Consider the following 21,717-nt stretch of genomic DNA (forward strand, 5'->3'; position numbering starts at 1 on the left):
GGTTGAGGATCTGGCCTTGTTTTGCAGCCATAGAACCTGTCAACCATAAACTCCTCTGTATACAAAAGTATTCTACATGAGGCCATCTGTCCTACACACAGCAGCAAATCTGCAGCAGAATAACTGAAAAAGAAAGGAAAGGTGTTGTAATGAGCAAAAAAATGTGATCAGATCTTAACAGATTTGTGCAGAAATGAATGCCTGCAAACCTCAATGAGCTGAAGCAACACTGTAATGAAGAGTGGTAAAAATTCTACCTGTCGTGATTGTTAATATATATTTTTAATATTATACTTTAACAGTATGCTAGAATTTTGAACCGTATAAAGCAGACAGAATAATCTGTGGGATTTCCACTGTTTCATTGAGTCTAACTTGACAAAGCTCTTAGTCCCTCCTCTCCTCCTCCACTGAGGGAAATCCATCAGGAAATACCATCTGTAGGCAGTAACGTCACATCCGTGAAACCTTTTTTTCTAAACTATGTACGTCAGGTTTGTAAGTAAGACGTATTCTATTTGCATTTTAGCTGTTGTAATTTTCCGTGGCTTGACCTGTTTGCTCAGGTATTGTAACAGTCAGAGCAAGTCAAAGACACAGTGACACACCTCATGCAAGTTACTTACTCCGTACTGTAGATGTCCCCAGAAGCCATTCATATAATTTTACATCTGCCTCAATCATAAACCTGGGAATTACAGACTGAATGCACAGGTAGATAGAGGAAATTCTATTATGAAGGCAAATACAAGTAAGAATAGGAAAGAAGTGAGCCCTTTATGATAAACAACTTGTTTATGGATAAGGATGAGAGTGACTTTTCACTTTCTGCAATAAGGAAAAGAGGAAGAAATTTAGAGTTTCTGTGAAAAAGCCAGCGCAATTAATCAGATAAGTACTGGATTATGAGTCTGTAGTGAATGGCTATACATTAGTTAAATTCTATCAAACACTAGGCTCTAAGAGAAAACAGATCAACAACACTGACCCTAACAGACAGTGGTGTGCATATCCACAGTGTAGCATTTTAAAAAAATTAATTGACTGAAGAAAAGAAGCCTTCTCGTGCCCGTATTACCTCACTACGTTGTCTGCGACTTTGTGTCCTTAGTCCTGACACAGTCTGTGGTCAGCAGTGACTTCAGAAAGGCTAGAAATCCTGGACTCAGCCATTTATATGTATACTACTCCTCTATGAGTAAGGTCATGTATGTTGAAGAATTAAAGGAGTAAAGGATGTCATTCAGTGACATTTGAAACATTCACCGGTCATTGCTGCGTTTGTAGTTTCCGGTCCCTTCATTCCAGTTTGTCATGATATTGTTAGGGTTGTTGAATGAATACCTTTAGTTTAAGAACATTTCCACCAACCTTAGTAATGACTGACACCGACCTTACACAGTCTTAGTTAAAGACTCCCTTGAAATTATGTAGCACTTTTCTACTCTGTTAAGCACTCAAAGTGATTTATACTACAAATCTCATTCTCCCGATCACACATATACAAATGCAATGTTCACTATCCTGCCCAAGTATACTTCAGCATGCGGACTGGAGGAACGGGGATCGACCCACTGACCCTCTGATTGGTAGATGATCTGCTCTCCCACCTGAGACACAGGTGCCCCTAAAGAAGAAGAAATAACAAAGCTGTCCTAAAGCAGTCCCTAAATAAACACCTACTGTTATATCATGGAGCAGTGACTTCAGAAGGACACAAAACCCTCCTGACTAAGTTAAGAAGCTTAATCATTTGTTTTGTCTTTTGTTAGAAGTATACTTTTTTCATAGTTTCTTTTTAACATTAATTGCAACGTATGCTCATATTTGAGTTGATACACTCCTCATTAAAAGGATACAAGCACTAACCCCACCCTGTGAAGGGTTAACTAAGAGGCATAGAAAGAGTTGAGTGTTGAACACAGTTTCAGAAAGGACAGGCTGCTTGGCCTTGGGTGTATGATAACAGGGTGTTCCAAGGTGCTGAAGATGCAGATCAGGACTGGACCCTGGAACCTTGCTTTCAATGTAACGTTTTACCCACCAGACCCCTCACAACTGACTTAGGACATCACAAGGTACGACCTGTACTTGCATCTGAGAGAGGATGTAGTTTCAGATTGCCTGCCCTGCTCCTTTGCCACCCACACGGTCCTGGGCTCGTATACAGCCCAGTCTGAACTTGGAGACTATGACTCAGAGGAACACACAACCAGACCAAAGAGCAAGAGAAGAAACTTACAAGGGGATGTCACCTGCTGAAGCAGAGATGCATTTCTTGGAAAATACCAAGAAGCTATCCATATGGTGTGAACCTCCACCACGCTAAGGAGTCGAAGAGTGTGGAGATTATGCTGGGAGTTTGTACAAGTGGCCCACTCATCAACAGAAAAAAAAAAATCAAATGATTTCTCAGACTTTTTTTTTATCTCATTTAGTGCTCAGCTCAGATAAAACAAGTAGGTGATTTTAACATCCATGCAGATGCTAAAAATGACAGCCTCATGACATTTACTCTGTTTTTAGACTCAATTGGCTTTTCTTAAAATGTAAAAGAACCCACCCGCCACTTAAATTACACTCTAGATCTTGTTTTAACATCTGACATAGAAACTGAACATTTAACAGTGTAAGCCTCTCTTGTCTGATGATTTCCCTAATAACATTTAAATTTACAATAATGGATTACACAGCAGTGGGGAGCAGACTTCATCACAGTAGATGTCTTTCTGAAAGTGCTGTAACTAAGTTTAAGAATATAATTCACCCACTGTTATCATCTTCAATGCCCTGTACCAATGCCCTCTACTCCAGTAGAGGTTGATTATCTTGTAAATAACTTTACCTCTTTATGACTCTGGATACTGTAGCTCCTGTGAAAAAGAGAGCCTCGAATCAGAAGTACTTGACTACCTGGTATAACTCTCAAACGCACACCTTAAGGCAGATAATGTGTAAGCTGGAGAAGAAAAGGCGTTTCACAAATTTAGAAGATCATCATTTATCCTGGAAAAATAGTTTGGTACTTTATAAAAAAGCCTTCCTTAATGCTAGTACATCTTACTGTTCATCACTGATTGAAAAAAGTAAGAACAACCCTAGGTTTCTCTTCAGCACTGTAGCCAGGCTGACAAAAAGTCAGAGTACTGTTGAGCCCACCATTCCTTTAACGTTAACTAGTAATGACTTCATGAACTTCTTCACAAATAAAATTTTAACTAGTAGAAATAATTAGTCATAATCATCTAACAGATATAAAATGATCTACAGCTACTTTCAGCACCAGTGATCTTTATGAGTTAACTCCAGTAATTTCTCCAAACCATCAACGTGTCTTTTAGACCCCATTCCTACAAGACTGCTGAAAGAAGTTCTACCATTAATTAATGCTTCAATCTTAAATATGATCAACCTATCTCTAATAATCGACTATGTACCACAGGCCTTCAAGCTGGCTGTAGTTAAACGTTAATTAAAAAAGCATCTCTTAACCCAGCTGTCCTAGTTAATTATTGGCCAATCTCCAAACTTCCTTTCAGCTCAAAATTTCTTGAAAGAGTAGTTGTCAAACAGCTAACAGATCATCTGCAGAGGAATGGCTTATTTGAAGAGTTTCGGTCAGGTTTCAGAGCTCATCACAGCACAGAAACAGCTTTAGTGAAGGTTACAAATGATCTTCTTATGGCCTCTGACAGTGGACTCAACTCTGTGCTTGTCCTGCTAGACCTTAGTGCAGCGTTCGATACTGCTGACCATAATATTCTATTAGAACGATTAAAGCAATCCTGTAGGTATTACAGGTACTGGGCTGCAGTGGTTTGTATCATATCTATCTAACAGACTCCAATTTGTTCATGTAAATGTTGAGTTCTCTTCACACACTATGATTAATTATGGAGTTCCACAGGGTTCAGTGCTAGGACCAATTCTGTTTACAATATACATGCTTCCCTTAAGCAGTATCGTTAGAAGGCATAACATACATTTTCACTGCTATGCAGATGACACCCAACTTTATCTATCCATGAAGTCAGATATAGCAAACCAATTAGTTAAACTGCAGGAATGTCTTAAAGACATGAAGACCTGGATAACCTCCAACTTTCTGCTTCTAAATTCAGATCAAACTGAGATTGTTATACTTGGCCCTAAAATTCCTAGAAATATGGTATCTAACCAGACATTTACTCTGATACTTACCCAGGAACAACATCTGAGGTCTCTGTCCAGAAGCGCATGCGTGTGTGTCAGCAGCAGTTACTTCAGGTTCTAAAGTCTCCCCCACCCCCCCAAATAAAACCACAGAAACCCCCCAAAATCCTAAAAAAGATTTTTTAAAAAGCGGCACCACTATGCTAAGAATCTGAACTGTGCTATGAATCTTGAGAAGAGTACATTGAATCTGTGCAAATGTTTAAATAGTTCCCACTACGGTGTGTTTGCATCACAGGTATATACATGCTTCATATAAATATAGTCTACAACTTTCTTCTTTTCTTTAGCCCACATAATTAAACATGTGAATTTTGATTTTATGTACTGTTTAGCCTATATAATATGTAGTGAAAAAAGTATAAAATCCAGAAAGATACACAACATGGGGTGGTTCATTTACAAACACAAGCCTTGCCTTGCTTGGTATCAATCTTTTTTTTAGCATAATCTCACACAGCCTGAATTGAAAGTTATTTTTTCATTGACATACTGTATTAACACAATCAATCTGAAATCACACATTAAACATAAAATTCTAGTAGGAAAAAGTGATATATTTTAACTGTAAAAACCACAAACATAGTGAATTATTTTTATAACTTGAAATGCGAATATAAATTATAAAATTTAAAAATGCATGCCCAAATTTGTAAAAAATAAAGTTATATACACAACTTTTTTTTTTTACCTATATTGCAGCCACTGCCCTGGAGTGTTTTTGTACAACCATAAAAAATACCACTAAAACTAAAATTAAAGAATAATCAGTTGTCACTGAGATGCCACACAAATTATTTGTGGCACTGTAAGACATAGTTTGTCTGCCACAAGAAAGAGAAGAACACCACAGGCCTAAACCCTGCAGGCCTGACAGCAGGAGGTGTATCACTGCTCCTGTTTTCCACCTGGAGACAGACAGCGTTTACATTGCAAGCTGGCTTTAGAAGCTTTTTAGCAGAAACTGTTTTAAATCCCTCTATTTTAAATCCTGTTGTTATTATTGATATATACAAAAAATCTACATCATTTGAAAATTTTTGGCATCATATTAAGATATTTTTAAGAATTCTTAAATAATGGTTTTCAATAGCAGGTTTACTACAAACCACAGATTATATGACAGTGTTAAAAATATTCTTTATGATGAAGATAAAGGATTTATTTCAGTGCAGTTTTTCTTTGCCAAGTGAAGGGTGAACCTAAAAACAGCAGGGGGTCTTTGAAGAGCACAAATATTTTGTGTAGAAACACAGAAGCTAAACACAGTCATGGAAAAGAAAACAGTATGAGAGTAGATGGTTAATTGAGATTTGTTTTGTGTCTTTGTTCCAGGTTCAGATAGAACAAGGTGTTGGGATTGGGATCCAGTTACATGTGGCTACTGGGAGGAGGAGAGGGAGAAGGTCTTGGTGGAGGTGGCAGCTGATCATTGTTCATCTGCTTTGTGTCAGTAGAGCGAGTGCTGATACGAAGAAGGCCCAATCGGCGCATTTCGATCGGTGAACTGGGCGGGCTCGCCTGGCCTGGCAGTGACGGAGCCATCATGCTGCTGTCGAGCTCACCCTCTGCGAGCCAATCAGGGGTCTGCAACGAATCCGTGGGGTACAAATCTGACACAAAGGCTGAGTTCTCAATCCCACCTTGATGAAAGAAAAAAAAACCTGAATTACCTCAGGGTTCAATATTAGGGACATTGCTGTTCTCTACATTACATTTTTATACAAGTGACACTATTATTGGCCGCTCATCCCTTGCAGCTTTGATCTGTTTTCTCTCAGTTTCATACAGGATGTAGAAAGTGGATTATTTTACCTCCTGGTCTGGAATCTCTCATGGGGAAAGAAGGGTATGGTAAGTCATAGCCAGAGGCGCTATCTCCCTCTGAGAACTCAAAGTCTAAAGATGAAAATGAGAAAATTAGTTCACTAAGATTTTAAATCTGAAGACAACAACAACAAAACAAACAGACATACAAACCTTCATCACAAGAATAGCAGAGTTTAGTCTGGCTTATTGACTTTCCTTTTGGCATCTGTAACAGGAAGAAGAGTCATTTGATCACACGCTATGTTTCAAAAAATGGAAGGTGAAGAAAAAAGAGACAAGACCAACACCCTTAACCATGTTACAAGCATTGATGTTACATAGTTTGTCTAGCAGAGGGAACTCTGCAACTTTCCTGATGGCAAAAAGCATGTTTGTAACACTACAAACAACAACCAGCTGAATTGAGGATATAATTAGACATCACAAATGTATCATGTCTACTAGTGTTTCATGTATCTGAAAGGAAAAATGTGGTATATACGAATATTTAATATTTTAAAAACATTTGTGTAGATATTGGCATTAAAATCTTATATCAACTCAAACCACCACCTGGCCGGGCCCTTTCTGCGGGGAGTTTTCATGTTCTACCCGTGTTTGCGTGGGTTTTCTCCGGGTACTCTGGCTTCCTTCCACAGTACAAAGACATGGAGTTAGTGGGGTTACATTAACTGGTAATTCTAAATTGCTCTTACGTGTGAATATGAGTGCGAATAGTTGTCTGTCTCTATGTATGAGCCCTGCGATAGACTGGCAACCTGTCTAGGAAGTACCCTGCCTCTTGCCCTGTGACAGCTGTGATATGCTCCAGGCCCCCCACGACCCAGACAAGGATAAGCGGAAGAGAATGGATGCATGAAATTATTCCCTCCTGCAAAACATGATAAAAAACAAAAGCACTGAAATATCAAATTATGTCTGCTAAAAGGGTATAATCCGAGTTTTGAAAAACAGATAGTAATGATTTGCAGGTAGCGCCTTAATTTTATCCAAAATAAAGTATAAAACTTTTGCCATTTTAAGAACAATCTTAGCTTATGTTGAATTGGATGACAGCAACACACAAAAAAACTTGGAACAGGACAACTAAAGGCTGAAAAACTAAGTGACAACAAAAAGAAATGCCTGGAGGAACATTTTGCAGCTGATTAGGTTAACCTTTGTGTTGTCCTTGGGACATTTTTATCCCCAAAAGAACACTTTTGCTATCAAAAATGTGTTTTTTATTAATCAAATGGTCTGAAAATAGCAGAAGTTATTCAGTACTATGCTATGCATGATTGGAATAAGTTTTAAGTAATTTGATTTATTTATGGGGTTTTTATTGGATTTGTTTTCTGCAACTGTAGAAAAAGAAAGCTGTCCATGATGGGACCAGTACAGAGGAATAAACATGAGCTTCCTCCTGCACTCGTGTCAAACATGTACACGCCTTTGTTCTCATGAAAGTTTGCCTTCACTAAGACCCATGCCCTGGTGTTCCTACCATGCCAAAATATAGAAAAATGTCATGCATGAGTTGGAATAAAGATGAATAAAACCTTGAAACACAGAGATGGATGATATTTTATAATTATTGCTTTATAAATAGTCAAACCAGATGGGGTCACTTTTGAGCCCAAAGGACAACAGATGTGAACATTTGCTGCCAGTAAAAAACTTGAAGTAGTTTAAAAACAGCTTCCTAAATTAACTTTGACATAGACCCGTCTGTGATAATCTGTCAAAGCAACCAACTCTGGTTGTGAAACGATAATCACAATAACTGATCATTTGATTAATTTTTTTACCCAAAACAAAGAAAAAATTCATTTAAAGGAGGTTTTATCAGACATAAATTTGAAATGGAATAAAGAAATAGTTTCTAAATGTTTAAAAATTAAGTTTTAATTAAAAGTGGGGGAAAAATCCACTTCATATTAATTAAGTATCAATCAAACCAGATGGGGACATTTTTGACCCCTGAGGACCACAGGTGTGATTATGTGCTGCCATTTAAAATTTGTAAATGATTAAAAAAAAACCATTCTCACTAAAGTTCAACATACAGCACTCTGTGGTTATTCAGATAGTCAAAAATAATCTAAACATTTAAATATTTTATTGTCTCGTTTTATTTTAGCTCAAAAACAGAGTATACTTTATGTAAACAAGGTCTGATGGTTTATATTGCAAAATGAAGGGTAAATATTGTGGTAATATGTTGGTCTTAAGTAAAACTAAGGCGTAACACTGAATTGATTGACAATTTATATTTTATACTTTAAAAAACACACAAATGAAGTGAGGACATTTTTGTCCCCTGAGGACCTCAGGTGTATGGAAATCAGGAGGACATTATGAGGGTTAAGTGGTAGCAGGCCTTAAATAAGTCTCAGTGTCTCAGAAGCAAAGATGGGCACAAATCTGCAAAAAGCTGCGTCTACAAATTGTGGAATAACTCCACAATAATGTTCCTCAACGTAAAATTGTGAAGACATCGAAAATCTCAGCATCTATATTACATAATATCATCAAAAAATGTAAAGGATCTGCATTAAAAACAGGCACAATTCTGCCACTGAAATCACTGCATGGACTCATTAACACTTAATCAAGTTAATCAACAAATGCAGGTCAGAGCTCTGTCATTGAAAGAAGAAGCCATTTGTGAACATGATCCGGAAACTTCTGTCTTCTGTAGGCCAAAGTGTCATGGCCCTGGGTTTTGGACTGACCAGATGATATATTTTTCAGGGAAGGCCTTGCATATTTAAGCAAGACCATACTGCTTTTACAACAACATGGCTTCATTGAAGAGTTTGCGTGCTGAACAGGCCTGCCTGCAGTCTAGAGCTTTTACACACTGAAAACATTTGGAGCATCATGAAACAAAAAATGCAACAAAAATGACCCAGAATTATTGAAGATTAGACAAGAATAGGACAACATTTTTCTTCCCAAAGTCCAGCTGCTGGTTCTCAGTTTCCAGAAGTTTATGTACTGTTCTGTGTGCTGGTACACAGTGGTAAACATGGACATGTCCCAACTCTTATGAGATGTATTGCTGCCATCAACTTCAAAATAAATATCTTTCTTAAAATTCTACATTTTCTCAGTTTAATTTCTCAGTTTAAACATATGATATGTTTCATGATTCTATTTTGCTCTATTCTGAATAAAATATAAGTTTATGAGATTTACAAATCATTGGATTTTGTTTTAATTTACATTTTATACAACTTCCTAACATTTTTGGAATTGGATTTGTACCAAAAATGCAAAAAAGGTACTTTTACTTTAGTTTTTACTAAAGAAGCAAAATCCAATATTTTTGTCCACTTTCACACATGGAGGAGAGTTTATGAATATTATTTCAAGGAAGTTTAAAAAAGGCTCAATACGGAGTTATGTACTATTTTCTACAACAGAAAACCAAACTGAAAATAAAGAATCAGTACGGGCCACTTTTCTTCTTCACTTCTTCTTCAAGACACTTTTCTTCTTCACTGAACCTCACAAAGATATAATCAGCTCTTTGCTCTTTCTGTTAAACTCATTCCCTCTCTTTCTCTTTACCTTCTGCTGGTGTTCCATCTTTGCGTGCTTGATGACTGTCTTTGGTGAAACGCCCATCTTTGCAGACTGGAATGACTCCATTCGGTTCTTCATGGTTCTCTTGAAGATCTCCTGGACTTCTTTCTCATCTTTGTTGATTATGAAATCGCTGCGACTGAACCCGTGACGATGCTATAAACAAGAGGATGAGAAGCCAGTCTGTTACTCATTCATAAAACAAAACATTAAGACCATGAAGTAAAGCTCAGCCACAGTCCAGGCAAATCAGCTGGTCTCAGTGCTGATTGAATAGCTGATGCGCTTCTACAAATATAAATCTCAGGCAGCTTTGAGGTACACGAAACTGCTCACAGTTGCATCTGTAAATTTGCTGTGCCTGACTTTATCAGCTGCATCTGTTGATGCTGATCCCTGGAAATATCTTTTTTTAAACTACAGTGGTCCTGACAGACATGTATTTTTTATTAGTTTTATTAGTTTCACCTTTAAAGAGACCAGTTGAATAACTTTTCATATCTTTTCACAGGAACTGACTGACTGGTGTGACCAGGATACAAGTAAAGTGTTATATATGCATTTTAAGGTTTTGTGTTTTTGCATTTTGTGATTTTATTTTATTTTAATTTTGCCTAAAATGCCTAAAATGACAGAAGGAATTTTTTAAATATTACACATAGTATAATAAAGTCAATGCGTAAATACCTTTTTCACTTAATGGTTAATAAGAATTGCACAAATGAGAAGTATGTTCTTTTTCTAACTTCGCTCGGTGTTTCACTATGGGAATCACCTTGGCGTGACCAACTAGGGAAGCTCCAATGACACCATGTCTGTCAAGCCGTGCTCAGGGCTCCGCCCCCTCATTCTAACATGGCTGACTGGCCCCTCCTAACTCATTCTCACTTTCTTCCCCTGGGAAACTACTTTGAGCTCCCTCAGCGTGTCCAGGCTAACTTGATTAGCTGCTTAACAGTTCTCCCGTGGTGTCCCGTGTAGGAGTATCACGGCCTATCTTTAGCTCCGAGGGTGTTCAGCAAATGTGTGGAGGAAACGCTGTATCCGGTAAGAAACAGCAGCATCAGAATATTGTCTTACATAGACAATTATCGAATATGCTCACAATTGTTGAGCAGGCAATCAAAGACTCCAGAGTGGTAAAGAGTCAACTCATGGAGCTCAGTTTCACAATCAACCTGGAAAGAGTCCCTTGAAACCCGTACAGTGTACAGAGTATATGGGGCTCAGAATAGACTTCATCTCTTATCTTGTCCGCAGGGACCTTCTGTCTCTGGTACACAGGAGATATACCCTCCTCACCCATACCAGGTCGCTCTCTGGACCTGGCCCATGAAAGGTGGAATTTGAATGTGGCAGGCCTGCCTCCGAAGGTTATTGATACGATTCAGAATGCTAGACCCTCCTCCACCCATTCCACTTACAGCAGTAAATGGTGGGTTTTTGAAGAGTTGTGCTATGTAAAGCAATTAATCCCTTTTCAGTGTCTTTCAGTTGACACTGACTGCAGTTTATAGTGGCAAAAGCTCCAGTTGAGCTTTTGCCACTATAAAGGCTTATTTGGAAGCTATCTCAGCCTGCCACGTGGAGTTTGGTGATAAACCTGCAGGTCAGCATCCTCTTGTATGTCGCTTCACAGGCGAGCATGTTGAAAGCTCCCGGTCTATAGACCACTGGTCACTTTATGGGATCTGTCAGCCGTTTTAGACGCCCTCTCCCACCACCCTTTTGAGCCTATCGGGGCAGTGGGGTTGAAGTTTCTCTCTTAAGACCGCTCTGCTCTTGGCTCTAACCACAGCCAAGTGAGTTAGTGAATTACAGGCTTTGTCTATTCACGCCTCTTCTTTACAGTTGACTCCTGGACTCACTCAAGTGTGTCTGAGGCCTTTAGAGTGCCTGTATGATGGAAACATCATACAGGTACTCTAAAGTAGAGCTGCTGGCTTTTCACCCCCCACTATTTTTCTTGGAAAAGGAGCAGAGGGTGGGCCTTGGGGACTAATGTTGACAGAACAGCTCAATTCAGGAAATCAGATCAGCTGTTTTTTTCCTGGGCCTCTCCTTACAAGGGCAGGCCTTTGTCATGCTAGAGGCTAGTTCTTTGGATAGTAGAGGCCATAACTCTGGCTTATAGCACTATGGGCTTGCAGGCCCCCAGGGGACTCTGAGCTCACTCTACTAGGGGTATGGCCACATCCTGGGCTTTGTTCAGAGGTGTATCAGTCCAGGGGGCGGAGCCCTGATTAAGGCTCGACAGGTATGTCATAGACAGATGTGGTGTCATTGGAGCTTCAGTCACTTTGATCATGCCAAAGCAATTCCCACAGTGAAGCACCTCACTTTGTTATCAAAGAACCAGGGATTACGTTAAGTAACCCATTCCTGTTTGGTGATCTATTCTAACTAAATGAAAGTGCAGCAATAAGCTGCTTTAGTAAGCCCTTCATGTAATGACTGAATGTGCTCATTACCTGATTCCTGCTCTTGTAGAGATGCTGATCCAGAAGGTGGTGAGCGTTAACTGCCTCAGCTTCCGTCATAGCCTTCATGGTGTGCTTGTGCATTTCCACACTCACTGATGGAATAGGGTCTCTAGTACAGAGGAAGCCAATCATGTCAGTGATTTAAAGTAATACCAGAATATTAAAAGGGCTACCTCCACTCTGGTTTCCATTTTAAAAATCATCACCACCCAATTATATACTGGCTTGTAAGTCTGCTTTTAGCTCTTCTCTTATTATCAGAAAAATCCAGATTGTTCACCTCGTAGTGGACGTTGCACGGTGACCATTTGACATGTTCGCCCTCATGTCAGGCATATCCTCTGAGTATTCACTTTCAAACCTTTTCCTGAAATTAATAACGACACTTTCTTTACGGATAAATTCCAGTGAGCCTCTACGCTCGGCCTGCAACAGAAGAAGAAGACAGAGCTTTCTTTACATGTGACAATCTTATTAGTTTTCTTTAATGAGGACTTCAGCAAACTATACTTAAAAGTGCAAAATATACTTAAAAATGTACAAATGATGCTCACTTCAGCCACATATTCCATGGCATCCTTGAGGTTTAGCTGATGGAAGACATTAAAAACTTCATCTTGTTTCTTCATTGCAGATGGCTTCATCAAAATCCTCGACATCCACTTCTCCTCAAAATACTTCCACCTTAGCAAAAAGAAAACAGATCACTGTAGCCTATTTTGAATGAAAAAGCATTTTGAATTTATGTGCCAAGTCTTTTCTATGGAAGCCCATTTCCGCCTTAAAAAAAAAAGGATCCATAACTCGAAATTTTGAGTTATTGAGTTGTTGAGTTATTATTAACTCAAAATTTCGACTTAATAAGTCAAAATTTTGAGAAAAGTAACTCGAAATCAGTAATCTACGTGAATGATGTCATTTCCTTGTTACTGCAGCTGAAGCCCTCAGGTACAAATGCTACAGCTAAGCTACCAGTATTACATTCAGTCATGAATGCACAGATTGCTGAGTATTTTCAGCATAGCTTCAAAAATGATGAAATCCTTCTGTTATTAGCTGAATCACATGGCGTTACTATCAGCAAACATACTCGTGAAAGTGCCAGTTTGTTGCGATCCGGTTTTGAGTGCGTGTTACTAATCAGTAATCAGTAATCTACGTGAATGAGGTCACTCATGAGGTCACTTTCTTAAGAAATTTCGAGCTATTAACTCGTTATGTTTCTCCAAATTTTGAGTTACGTTTCTCGAAATTTCGAGTTAATAAGTCAAAATTTCAAGAATATAACTTGAAATTTCGAGTTATGGATACTTGTTTTTTTTTTTTTTTTTTTGAGTGGTGGAAACCGGCTTCCATACTTTACATACTTGCTCCTCAAGTAGTTGTGTCCTATTTGTCCTGATATGTCTTCTATGGCGACCAGAGTGTGATTAAACATCTAAAGAAAGGAGAAGGACTCTAATAACTGGATAGAAAATGGTTGTGTAGGTGGAACATGAGATGTTTTTTTTTTGAGATTTACCTTGTTTGTCATTTTTTCTAGGAGTGTGAGCTCATTCACTTCAGCTCTCTTTACTTTCAGCCACGTGACCAGAGGTTTCATTGTTATTCCCTGCAACAGTGTGAAGCAGTAATGTGCAAACCTCTGCTCTAATGCAGACTGTGTAAAAAGATAGAAACTTATGTACACATTAGCTGATTAACAAAAGCCAAAATTTCACTACCTGCCAGATGACAGTGCAGTACACCACAATGAGAGCAGTGCAGACCATCAGGTTTTTCTCTTTTATCTTGTTTTCATCCAGCATCCCAGCCAGGCCATACGCAACAGCTCCTCGTAGGCCACCGTAGCTCATAATCACCTGATCTATGAATTCCAGCGGGACCAGCCTGTACCTGTTGAGGATCCAGGTGAGGAAAAACACACCTGCAGTACAAACACAAACACAAAAAGTTATTTAAAGATTTTACATCATCGTGCCTTTTTGATGCATTTTAGGGAAATCATGCATCCTTATAAATTTGTGTGAGTATATCTTGGAACAGTAGTAACAGAAAATTTCTTTGCATAACACACAAACTTTTTTAAACCACAATGTGTGTGTGATAGCAAAAGGACCAAATCTCACCAATGAATCTATACACAAAGACGAAGAAGACTGTGAGGAGGATGAAGCCCGTGTTCCAAACCCAGATAATCTTATCGATGGCCGAGATACCGAGGAAAACAAAGATGATGGTTTCTGATCCATTGGCGAAAACCTTCATGGCATATTTGACAGTTTGGACTGAATTCTCATGCATGTTTGCTCTGACGTACTTCTGACATAACACACCGCAGAAGACAGTCCTACAGAAGGAAACACAGAAGTAAACTTTATGCATCTAAATATGTTTACTACATTTTTACATATAGAAAAATGGATAAGACATAATAAAACAAATGATATTTCAATTGTGAAATACTCACGAAAGGATAGCAGACAGAGAAAGCATCTCAGCAGTCAGGTAGGAAAGGTATCCCATGACAAAGATGAAGCCTGGCTCAATGATCTGGATGTTTTTTGTGAATCTGGTCAGAAGTGAAATTAGTAGGCCGAATGCTATGCCCACAAGGGAACCACCAAATGCAACCACAAAGAAGGAAACTGTGGAGAGAGAGTCCCAAAAAGCAAATTCTGTTCATCTGGACGTATCGTTTTCAGTGGGAGAAATGTTTCTTCACTCATGCAAGTGACTTCTTCACTCAGCCCTAGTTTATAAGGTTGTGGAAACCTGCATTCAGCTGCATGCACTGCTAAATTCTTTGTTGACAGCTTAATAAATGTCATGTCTTACCTACTCCTTTAACAATTTGTGCAGCATCAATTTGGGATCCTCCCAGTGACACAAATCCATCAAAAACATTGAAGAGCACCTAAGAGATGTGGAAGAAAAATTAATGACTGGTCATTTTGTAAAAAATGTTTTCCAGACTTGTCCATTCTAGCTTGTAGCATTCAACAGGAGATAAACTTCCATCACATTGGCAACGCCTTTTGATTTAGGTGAGGGTGCTGAGCATGCAGAAGACGGGACACAAGACAAATTCTTGTTAATGGACTATTACCCATGCTATTCTCACACTGGTGAAATTAGACATTACAAGGACTGTTTAATGTACTGGGTCACAAAAATATGTGCCAGATATGTGGATGTATCCGATGTGACGGTCCATAAGGAAATAAGCAATCTCCTGAAAGTACAGATCCAATGAATTCTAATGGGGAATATAATGATCTTATTGTGTTGACCATTTGTGTTCTCATATGCACTACCATTGGGTTGTATCTAGATAAGTTCAGGAAGAGTTTTATAGTACTATACCCAAGCAGTGTTGCTACTTGCATTGTGAAAGTGAAGTGAAAGTGATCTCATGTGATGTTGTTCATCTCCTCCCCTGACCCCAAGGGGGTCATATATAATTGTTGGGGTTTTCTCTGTTTGTTTTTTTTGTAGTATTGTGGGATCTTTTCCTTACAATATCACGTGTGTTATGAACTGGCTGTGTGCAGGCAGGAAAATGGGAGGGAGATAAATACACAGAAGGATAATCAGGGAAGTGAGGACACACGGGGAACACAGCTGACACAAATTGACATGACACCACAGGGGAAGCAAAACGAGATATGCTGAACATGGAAACACGAGGCCTTCACAATAAAACAGGAAAATGGGGAAAAAGACACAGGAGTGGAGGAGAGACAGACGAGAGGGGGCGAGGGGAACCCGAAGGAGCATGAGGGAGAGAGAGTGGGAATGAGTGAGACATGACTGAATGGGGAAACATGGATAAACATGGAATAAACCACAAGGAGGGGAAACAAGGCACAAGAACTCATACAAACACATAAACACAGACGCACAGAGGAAGACACGGGGCAACGACACATGGGGAAATGACTAAATAATCAACGAACTAAACAGGGACCATAAGAAACTCAAAACTGGATAACCAGGCACTATGGAAATAAACTTAAGACTAGCAAAGAGACATTATACATAGATCATAATAGAAAATGACAAAAACACAGGAAAACTCAAAACGCTGACCCAGGACCATGACAAAGAACCTTGAGGCAACTGTTGTGATTTAGCGCTGTATAAACGAAACTGAATTCAATTGATTGAGATGCTGTGCCATGACTTTAAAAAGGCAGTTTATGCTTGAAAACCCTCCAGTGTGGCTGAATTACAACAATTCTGCAAAGATGACTGGGCCAAAATTCCTGCACAGTGCTGTAAAAGACTCACGTCCAGTTATCGCAAACGCTTGATTGCAGTTGTTGCTGCTATGGGTGGCCCAACCAGTTAGTTAAAATTGGAAATCAGGAAGGGGGCAAACACTTTTTTACACCACTGTACATAAATGATTCTGACTTCTTCTTAGTCCTTGTCAGACTGTCTCTTAACTCTCCCTGTGTGTTCCCTAGTGTTTCTCCTGCTCCTTTTGTTAGTGTTACTTTTTTGATGGACTTTGTTGGACTTTTTTTCCTTTATTCTTCATGTCTATAAAATGTACATTCCTATGATGGGTGTCTCAGCAAACTCACAAACTGCTATGCTACTTAAGTAATGCTAAACAAAGCAATGAAGCATACGAACCACTGTTACGCCGTCGTTGAGCAGCGACTCTCCAAACACTATGATAAAGAGGACACCGTTAACTTGGACCTGCTCAAACACAGCGATGACGGCCACGGGGTCCACAGCAGCCATCAGACTGCCGAAAAGAAGGTACTGCAGCAGACCGATGTCCAGGTCACCTGTACAGGATATACTTTTAAATTTTGCTCAATTTTGCTCAGTACAAAATTTTGCTTGTACTATAGCTGTGATCAATCTGCCACTTTGCTGCAAACTGAAATATATCACCATAAAATGCTGTGAGATTTGGTAAAACATTCTAATTTATTAGTACGATAAGTCCTACTAGGATAAGTCCATGACAAATCTCTCTATAGGCTCATCCAGCGGCAGTAGCCAGACTCAGTATTCTTAAGCCAAAGGAATAAGGGATCAGGCAAGCCCTGAGCTCTATTAAACACAGGGACTTCCTTTTCTACAAATATGCTTTCAGTCTAAATATCCCAAAAAGGACCCTTTCCTCTATGTGAGCCGTGGCAGCAGGTTTGCTGAAATGAAACAAAATAAAAATCCTCTCTTACCCATGAGTCCTCCCATGTGACACCCCCACAGCGACAGCCCCAAACTGGCGGCATTCCAGCAGGTCCCAATGACAGCATAGACCAAGATGGCACCCAGGTTGGTAAAGAACAGCTTGTTTGGCATGTGGTAGCCTGCGTCCAGAATGACTTGAGGCAACAGGAAGTAGAAGAAGACTGTCGGGGTCAGCATGAAGGTCTGCACCTTGTCTGCACCCCAAATCATTCCACCCAACATGAAACCGAAGCAGATGAGCAGGGCGCTCTCGGGTATAATGTTGGTGACATGGTGGTTGGACTCAATGACTGAGAGGAGAAAAAAAGATCAAGACAGAGACAAGAACCATCAATCAATGCTATCAACCTTTGTAACAACCTTTGATTTTAAGCCAGTCTGCTTGTAGTCAGGTTGGAGCTGGCAAACATTCAAACCTTCACTGGACTGTAAGTAAACCATAAATATAAAACTCCAGTTGATCATTTGCAACTGTTGCAATAATTTATTCATAATTAGGGTCTGTGGACAGATATATAGCAGGTAAAATAAGTATTGAACACGTCACCAGTTTTCTAAGTAAATACATTTCTAAAGGTCCTACTGAGATGAAATTCTCACCAGATCTTGGTAACAACCCATCCAACCCACATATGCAAAGAAGTCAAACTATTGATGTCCAGAAATTAAGTCTTTTGTAATAATGAGGAATGACATGTGCAAAAAGAATTGAAGAGGTGAAGAATGGGTGTTGCAAAGAGCTATGAAAAGTCATGACAGCAGCTGTAATCTATCAGTAACTACAAAGCAAATTGATATGACCTGATTCAGTCTCACCTGATGGCCTATTAAAAATGGTTTCCTTACCAAGGAGAGGCAGAGAAAACACCGCACACAGGAGAAAAATCTAATGATGGGTAAAACCACTGAGCTCTCTCAAGACCTTCACAACCTTATTGTTGCTAAACACACAGATGATATTAGTTAAACTACAAATGTCTAAACTACTTAAGGTTCCAGTAAGCACTGCTGGGGCCATAATCTGGAAGTGAAAAGAACATCATTTTAGCATAAACCAGCCATGACCAGGTGCTCCCTGCAAGATTTCAGACAGAGTAGTGAAAAGTATTATCAGAACAATTGTCCATCCAAGACTTTAAACATGCAGAAGCATCTTTAAAGTTTGGTGAACAACATTTAGACACGCCTGTGAAATACTGGGAGAAAAAAGTCTGGATGATGAAAATGATGATGAAATGAAACAGGGGTTGATGTTTTAGCAAGACAATGATCCCAAACACACAGCCAAGAAAACTCTCAGTTGATTTAAGAGAAAGAAAACAAAGATGCTAGAATGGCCCAGCCAATCCCCTGACCTGAATCCAACTGAACATTTATGGAAAGAACTAAAGGTCATAATTCATAAAAGGAACCCAGTGAACCTTCAGGATTTGAAGACTGTTTGTGTGGAAGAATCGGCCAAAATCACACCTAAACAATGCGACTAGTTTCTCCATACTGGAGGCATCTTGAAGCTGTCATTGTCACCAACAAAAGTTTTTGTAAGTATTAAATATGTTTCAGTTAATGTGTTCAATACTTTTCCCCTGTGTCATTTGATTTTATTTTATATAACTGAGAATCATCATTTAGCCTAGAAAAATAGTTTGCCACTTTATAAAAAAGCCCTTTGTAAAGCTAGAACAACTCATCATTGATTGAAGAAAAGAAGAACAACCCTAGGTTTCGGTAGTCAGAGCAATGTTGAGGCAATCATCCCTTTAACGTTAACTAGTAACGACTTAAAGAACTTATTCACAAATAAAATTTTAACCATTAGAGAAAAAATTACCCATAATCATCTCACAGACATAACATTTTGCACAGCTACTTTCAGTATCATTGATATTTATTTAGAGTCTTTTTCTGATCTTTCTGAGTTCACTTTAGTAATTACGTCCTCCAAATCATCCATGTATCTTTTAGACCCCATTCGTACAAGACTGCTGAAAGAAGTCTACCATTAGTTAATGCTTCAATCTTAAACCTATCTCTAATAATTGGCTTTGTACCACAGACCTTCAAGCTGGCTGTAGTTAAACCGTTGCTTAAAAAGCCATCTCCAGACCCAGCTGTCTTAGCTAATTATAGGCCAATCTCCAACCTTCCTTTCATATCAAAAATCCTTGAAAGAGTAGTTGTCAAACAGCTAACAGATCATCTGCAGAGGAATGGCTTATTTGAAGAGTTTCAGTCAGGTTTCAGAGCTCATCACAGCACAGAAACAGCTTTAGTGAAGGTTACAAATGATCTTCTTATGGCCTCTGACAGTGGACTCGTCTCTGTGCTTGTCCTGCTAGAGGTATTACAGGTACTGTACTGCAGTGGTTTGTATCATATCTATCTAATAGACTCCAATTTGTACATGTAAATGAAGAGTCCTCTTGACACACTAAATTTAATTATGGAGATTCACTGGGTTCAGTGCTAGGACCAATTCTGTTTACATTATACATGCTTCTTCTTTCAGGCAGTATCATCAGAAGGCATAGCATACCTTTTCATTGTTATGCCGATGACACTTAAAGATATAAAGACCTGGATGACCTCTAATTTTCTACTTCTAAAATCTGATAAAACTGAGGTTATTGTACTCGGCCCTAGAAATCTTAGAAATATGGGATCTAACCAGATTCTTACTCTGGACGACATTACTTTGGTCTCCAGTAACACTGTGAGGAACCTTGGACTCATTTTGACCAAGACATGTCCTTCAAATATGTAGGACTGCTTTCTTCAGTTTGCGCAATATCTCTAAAATTAAAAATATCCTGTCTCAGAGTGACGCTGAAAAACTAGTTCATGCATTTTAATTTTATTTTTTTTGCTTCTAGGCTGGACTACTGTAACTCATTATTATCAGAATGTCCTAAAAACTCCCTGAAAAGCCTTCAGTTAATCTGAAATGCTGCAGCAAGAGTACTGACAGGGACTAGAAAGAGAGAGCATATTTCTCCTGTATTGGCTTCTCTTCATTGGCTGCCTGTTAAATGCAGAATTGAATTTAAAATCCTGCTCCTCACATACAAGGTCTTGAACAATCAGGCCCCATCTTATCTTAATGACTTTATAGTATTATTAGAGCGCTTTGCTTTCAGACAGCGGACTTACTTGTTGTTCCTAGAGCATTTAAAAACAGTATTTTTTAATAAGTATTTTTATACATTTTGTGAGCTCTTACTTTACAAATAATTAAAAGAAATAAACAAATGAACCAGTGACAAAACAAAGATGATGCGAATAAGCTTAACTACACACAACATCTTAAAAAGTTCTTGGCTGCAGAGGCGTTTATGATAGATGTCGGGAAAGAAGAGCCTTTCGTGAACTGGAATTTGCAAGACTTACTGAGTTTGCAGAGCCAGGCAACCAGGATCCACAGGGCCACCAGGTACGGTGCAGTAATGTGATGCCACTTCCAGGTCACAATACGCAGTGTAGTGATGGGCCTCGCTCCATGACCAAAATCTCCAGTTGCGTTAGAACTTGAGCCCGTCCCAGTGTCTCTTTGTGTGTTTTGGGTTTCTGCTTCTTCACTAGCCAGGCTCAAGCCTCCACACGCCATCAGAAACACGCACAGAAAAAATTTAAATAGCCAAGAAGTTGCCATTCTTGGGCAAAATGCCTTAAAACTTCAATCAAACTGTTATTTAGACTGTTGACACAAATGCTCTGGTCTCATTCCCTTTGCTGTGCCTTCTTCTCACTCAGATCACTCTCATTGTCCTCCAACATCTACAATCTTTTATCAGTTCAGAGCACAGTATCCACTCTCTTCTCTCCTTTCTTTGAAAAGGATACAGCTTTTCACAGCAGGTGAAGCTCAGCCCATTATGATGTTGGTCTTTCTCCTCCCACTTGTGTACCCATATCAATTAGTGTGGCCGCTTCACTCACTGGAATAATTAAAGTCTGTGAATGCTTTTATTACCAAGTTTTCACTAATATTTAACTTTTCAGATGGAGTTGATTAAAATATTTTGGAAGAACCTCCTTATTTACATACTTTTAAAGCTCTTTATAAGTTTAATTGTATTATAGATAACAAACCTTGATACGAGCTTGTTTGAAGCAGGTGTAGTGTATGTGCACTTATCCATTCAAAAGAAAGAAAATACTGTAACTTTGGCCACCAAACATATTTTTTTTCCTAGGTTCACACTTAGTATGGTGTTATGACAGGAACATTTACAACAATGAGTCCCATATCATCTTAACCCTCGTGCTGATATTTTATCAACTTAAGTTCTTGTGAACATTACAGTTTTTGAACAGCTTATGACCTATATGTCTGATTAATCTGAGTTTATATGCCTTGAATTTGAGTTCTAAAAAACATAATTTCACTTTGACTATAAGC

At 38.9% G+C, this 21,717-nt stretch overlaps 1 protein-coding gene across 1 annotated transcript; it reads right to left on the reverse strand.

Moving 5' to 3' along the window:
- Nucleotides 1-5,583: 5,583 nt before the first annotated feature.
- LOC135933637 (sodium/hydrogen exchanger 3-like) lies at nucleotides 5,584-20,967 on the reverse strand. The gene is made up of 16 exons (XM_065471757.1): nucleotides 20,706-20,967; nucleotides 17,306-17,608; nucleotides 16,743-16,903; nucleotides 14,937-15,015; nucleotides 14,569-14,746; nucleotides 14,228-14,448; nucleotides 13,823-14,025; nucleotides 13,621-13,710; nucleotides 13,466-13,536; nucleotides 12,653-12,782; nucleotides 12,379-12,524; nucleotides 12,087-12,207; nucleotides 9,601-9,771; nucleotides 6,193-6,247; nucleotides 6,028-6,111; nucleotides 5,584-5,855 (listed from the first exon to the last, which is right to left on the reverse strand). Exons 1-16 carry the CDS (start codon nucleotides 20,965-20,967, stop codon nucleotides 5,584-5,586), a joined length of 2,547 nt encoding a protein of 848 aa, XP_065327829.1.
- Nucleotides 20,968-21,717: the final 750 nt, after the last annotated feature.

This window comes from Pelmatolapia mariae, linkage group LG22, assembly GCF_036321145.2.
Source record: "Pelmatolapia mariae isolate MD_Pm_ZW linkage group LG22, Pm_UMD_F_2, whole genome shotgun sequence".
Classification (NCBI taxonomy): domain Eukaryota; kingdom Metazoa; phylum Chordata; class Actinopteri; order Cichliformes; family Cichlidae; genus Pelmatolapia; species Pelmatolapia mariae.

Bases quoted from the DNA above. Each gene is read 5' to 3' on its own strand.
- LOC135933637 (XM_065471757.1), bottom strand. From the start codon at position 20,967: ATGGCAACTTCTTGGCTATTTAAATTTTTTCTGTGCGTGTTTCTGATG. The intron at 14,026-14,227 runs GTGAGATTTGGT...TTTGTACTGCAG, and splicing joins CTTTGTGTATAGATTCATTG to GTGTGTTTTTCCTCACCTGG. The intron at 12,525-12,652 runs GTGAGCATCATT...CTTCTGTTGCAG, and splicing joins CCATGGAATATGTGGCTGAA to GCCGAGCGTAGAGGCTCACT.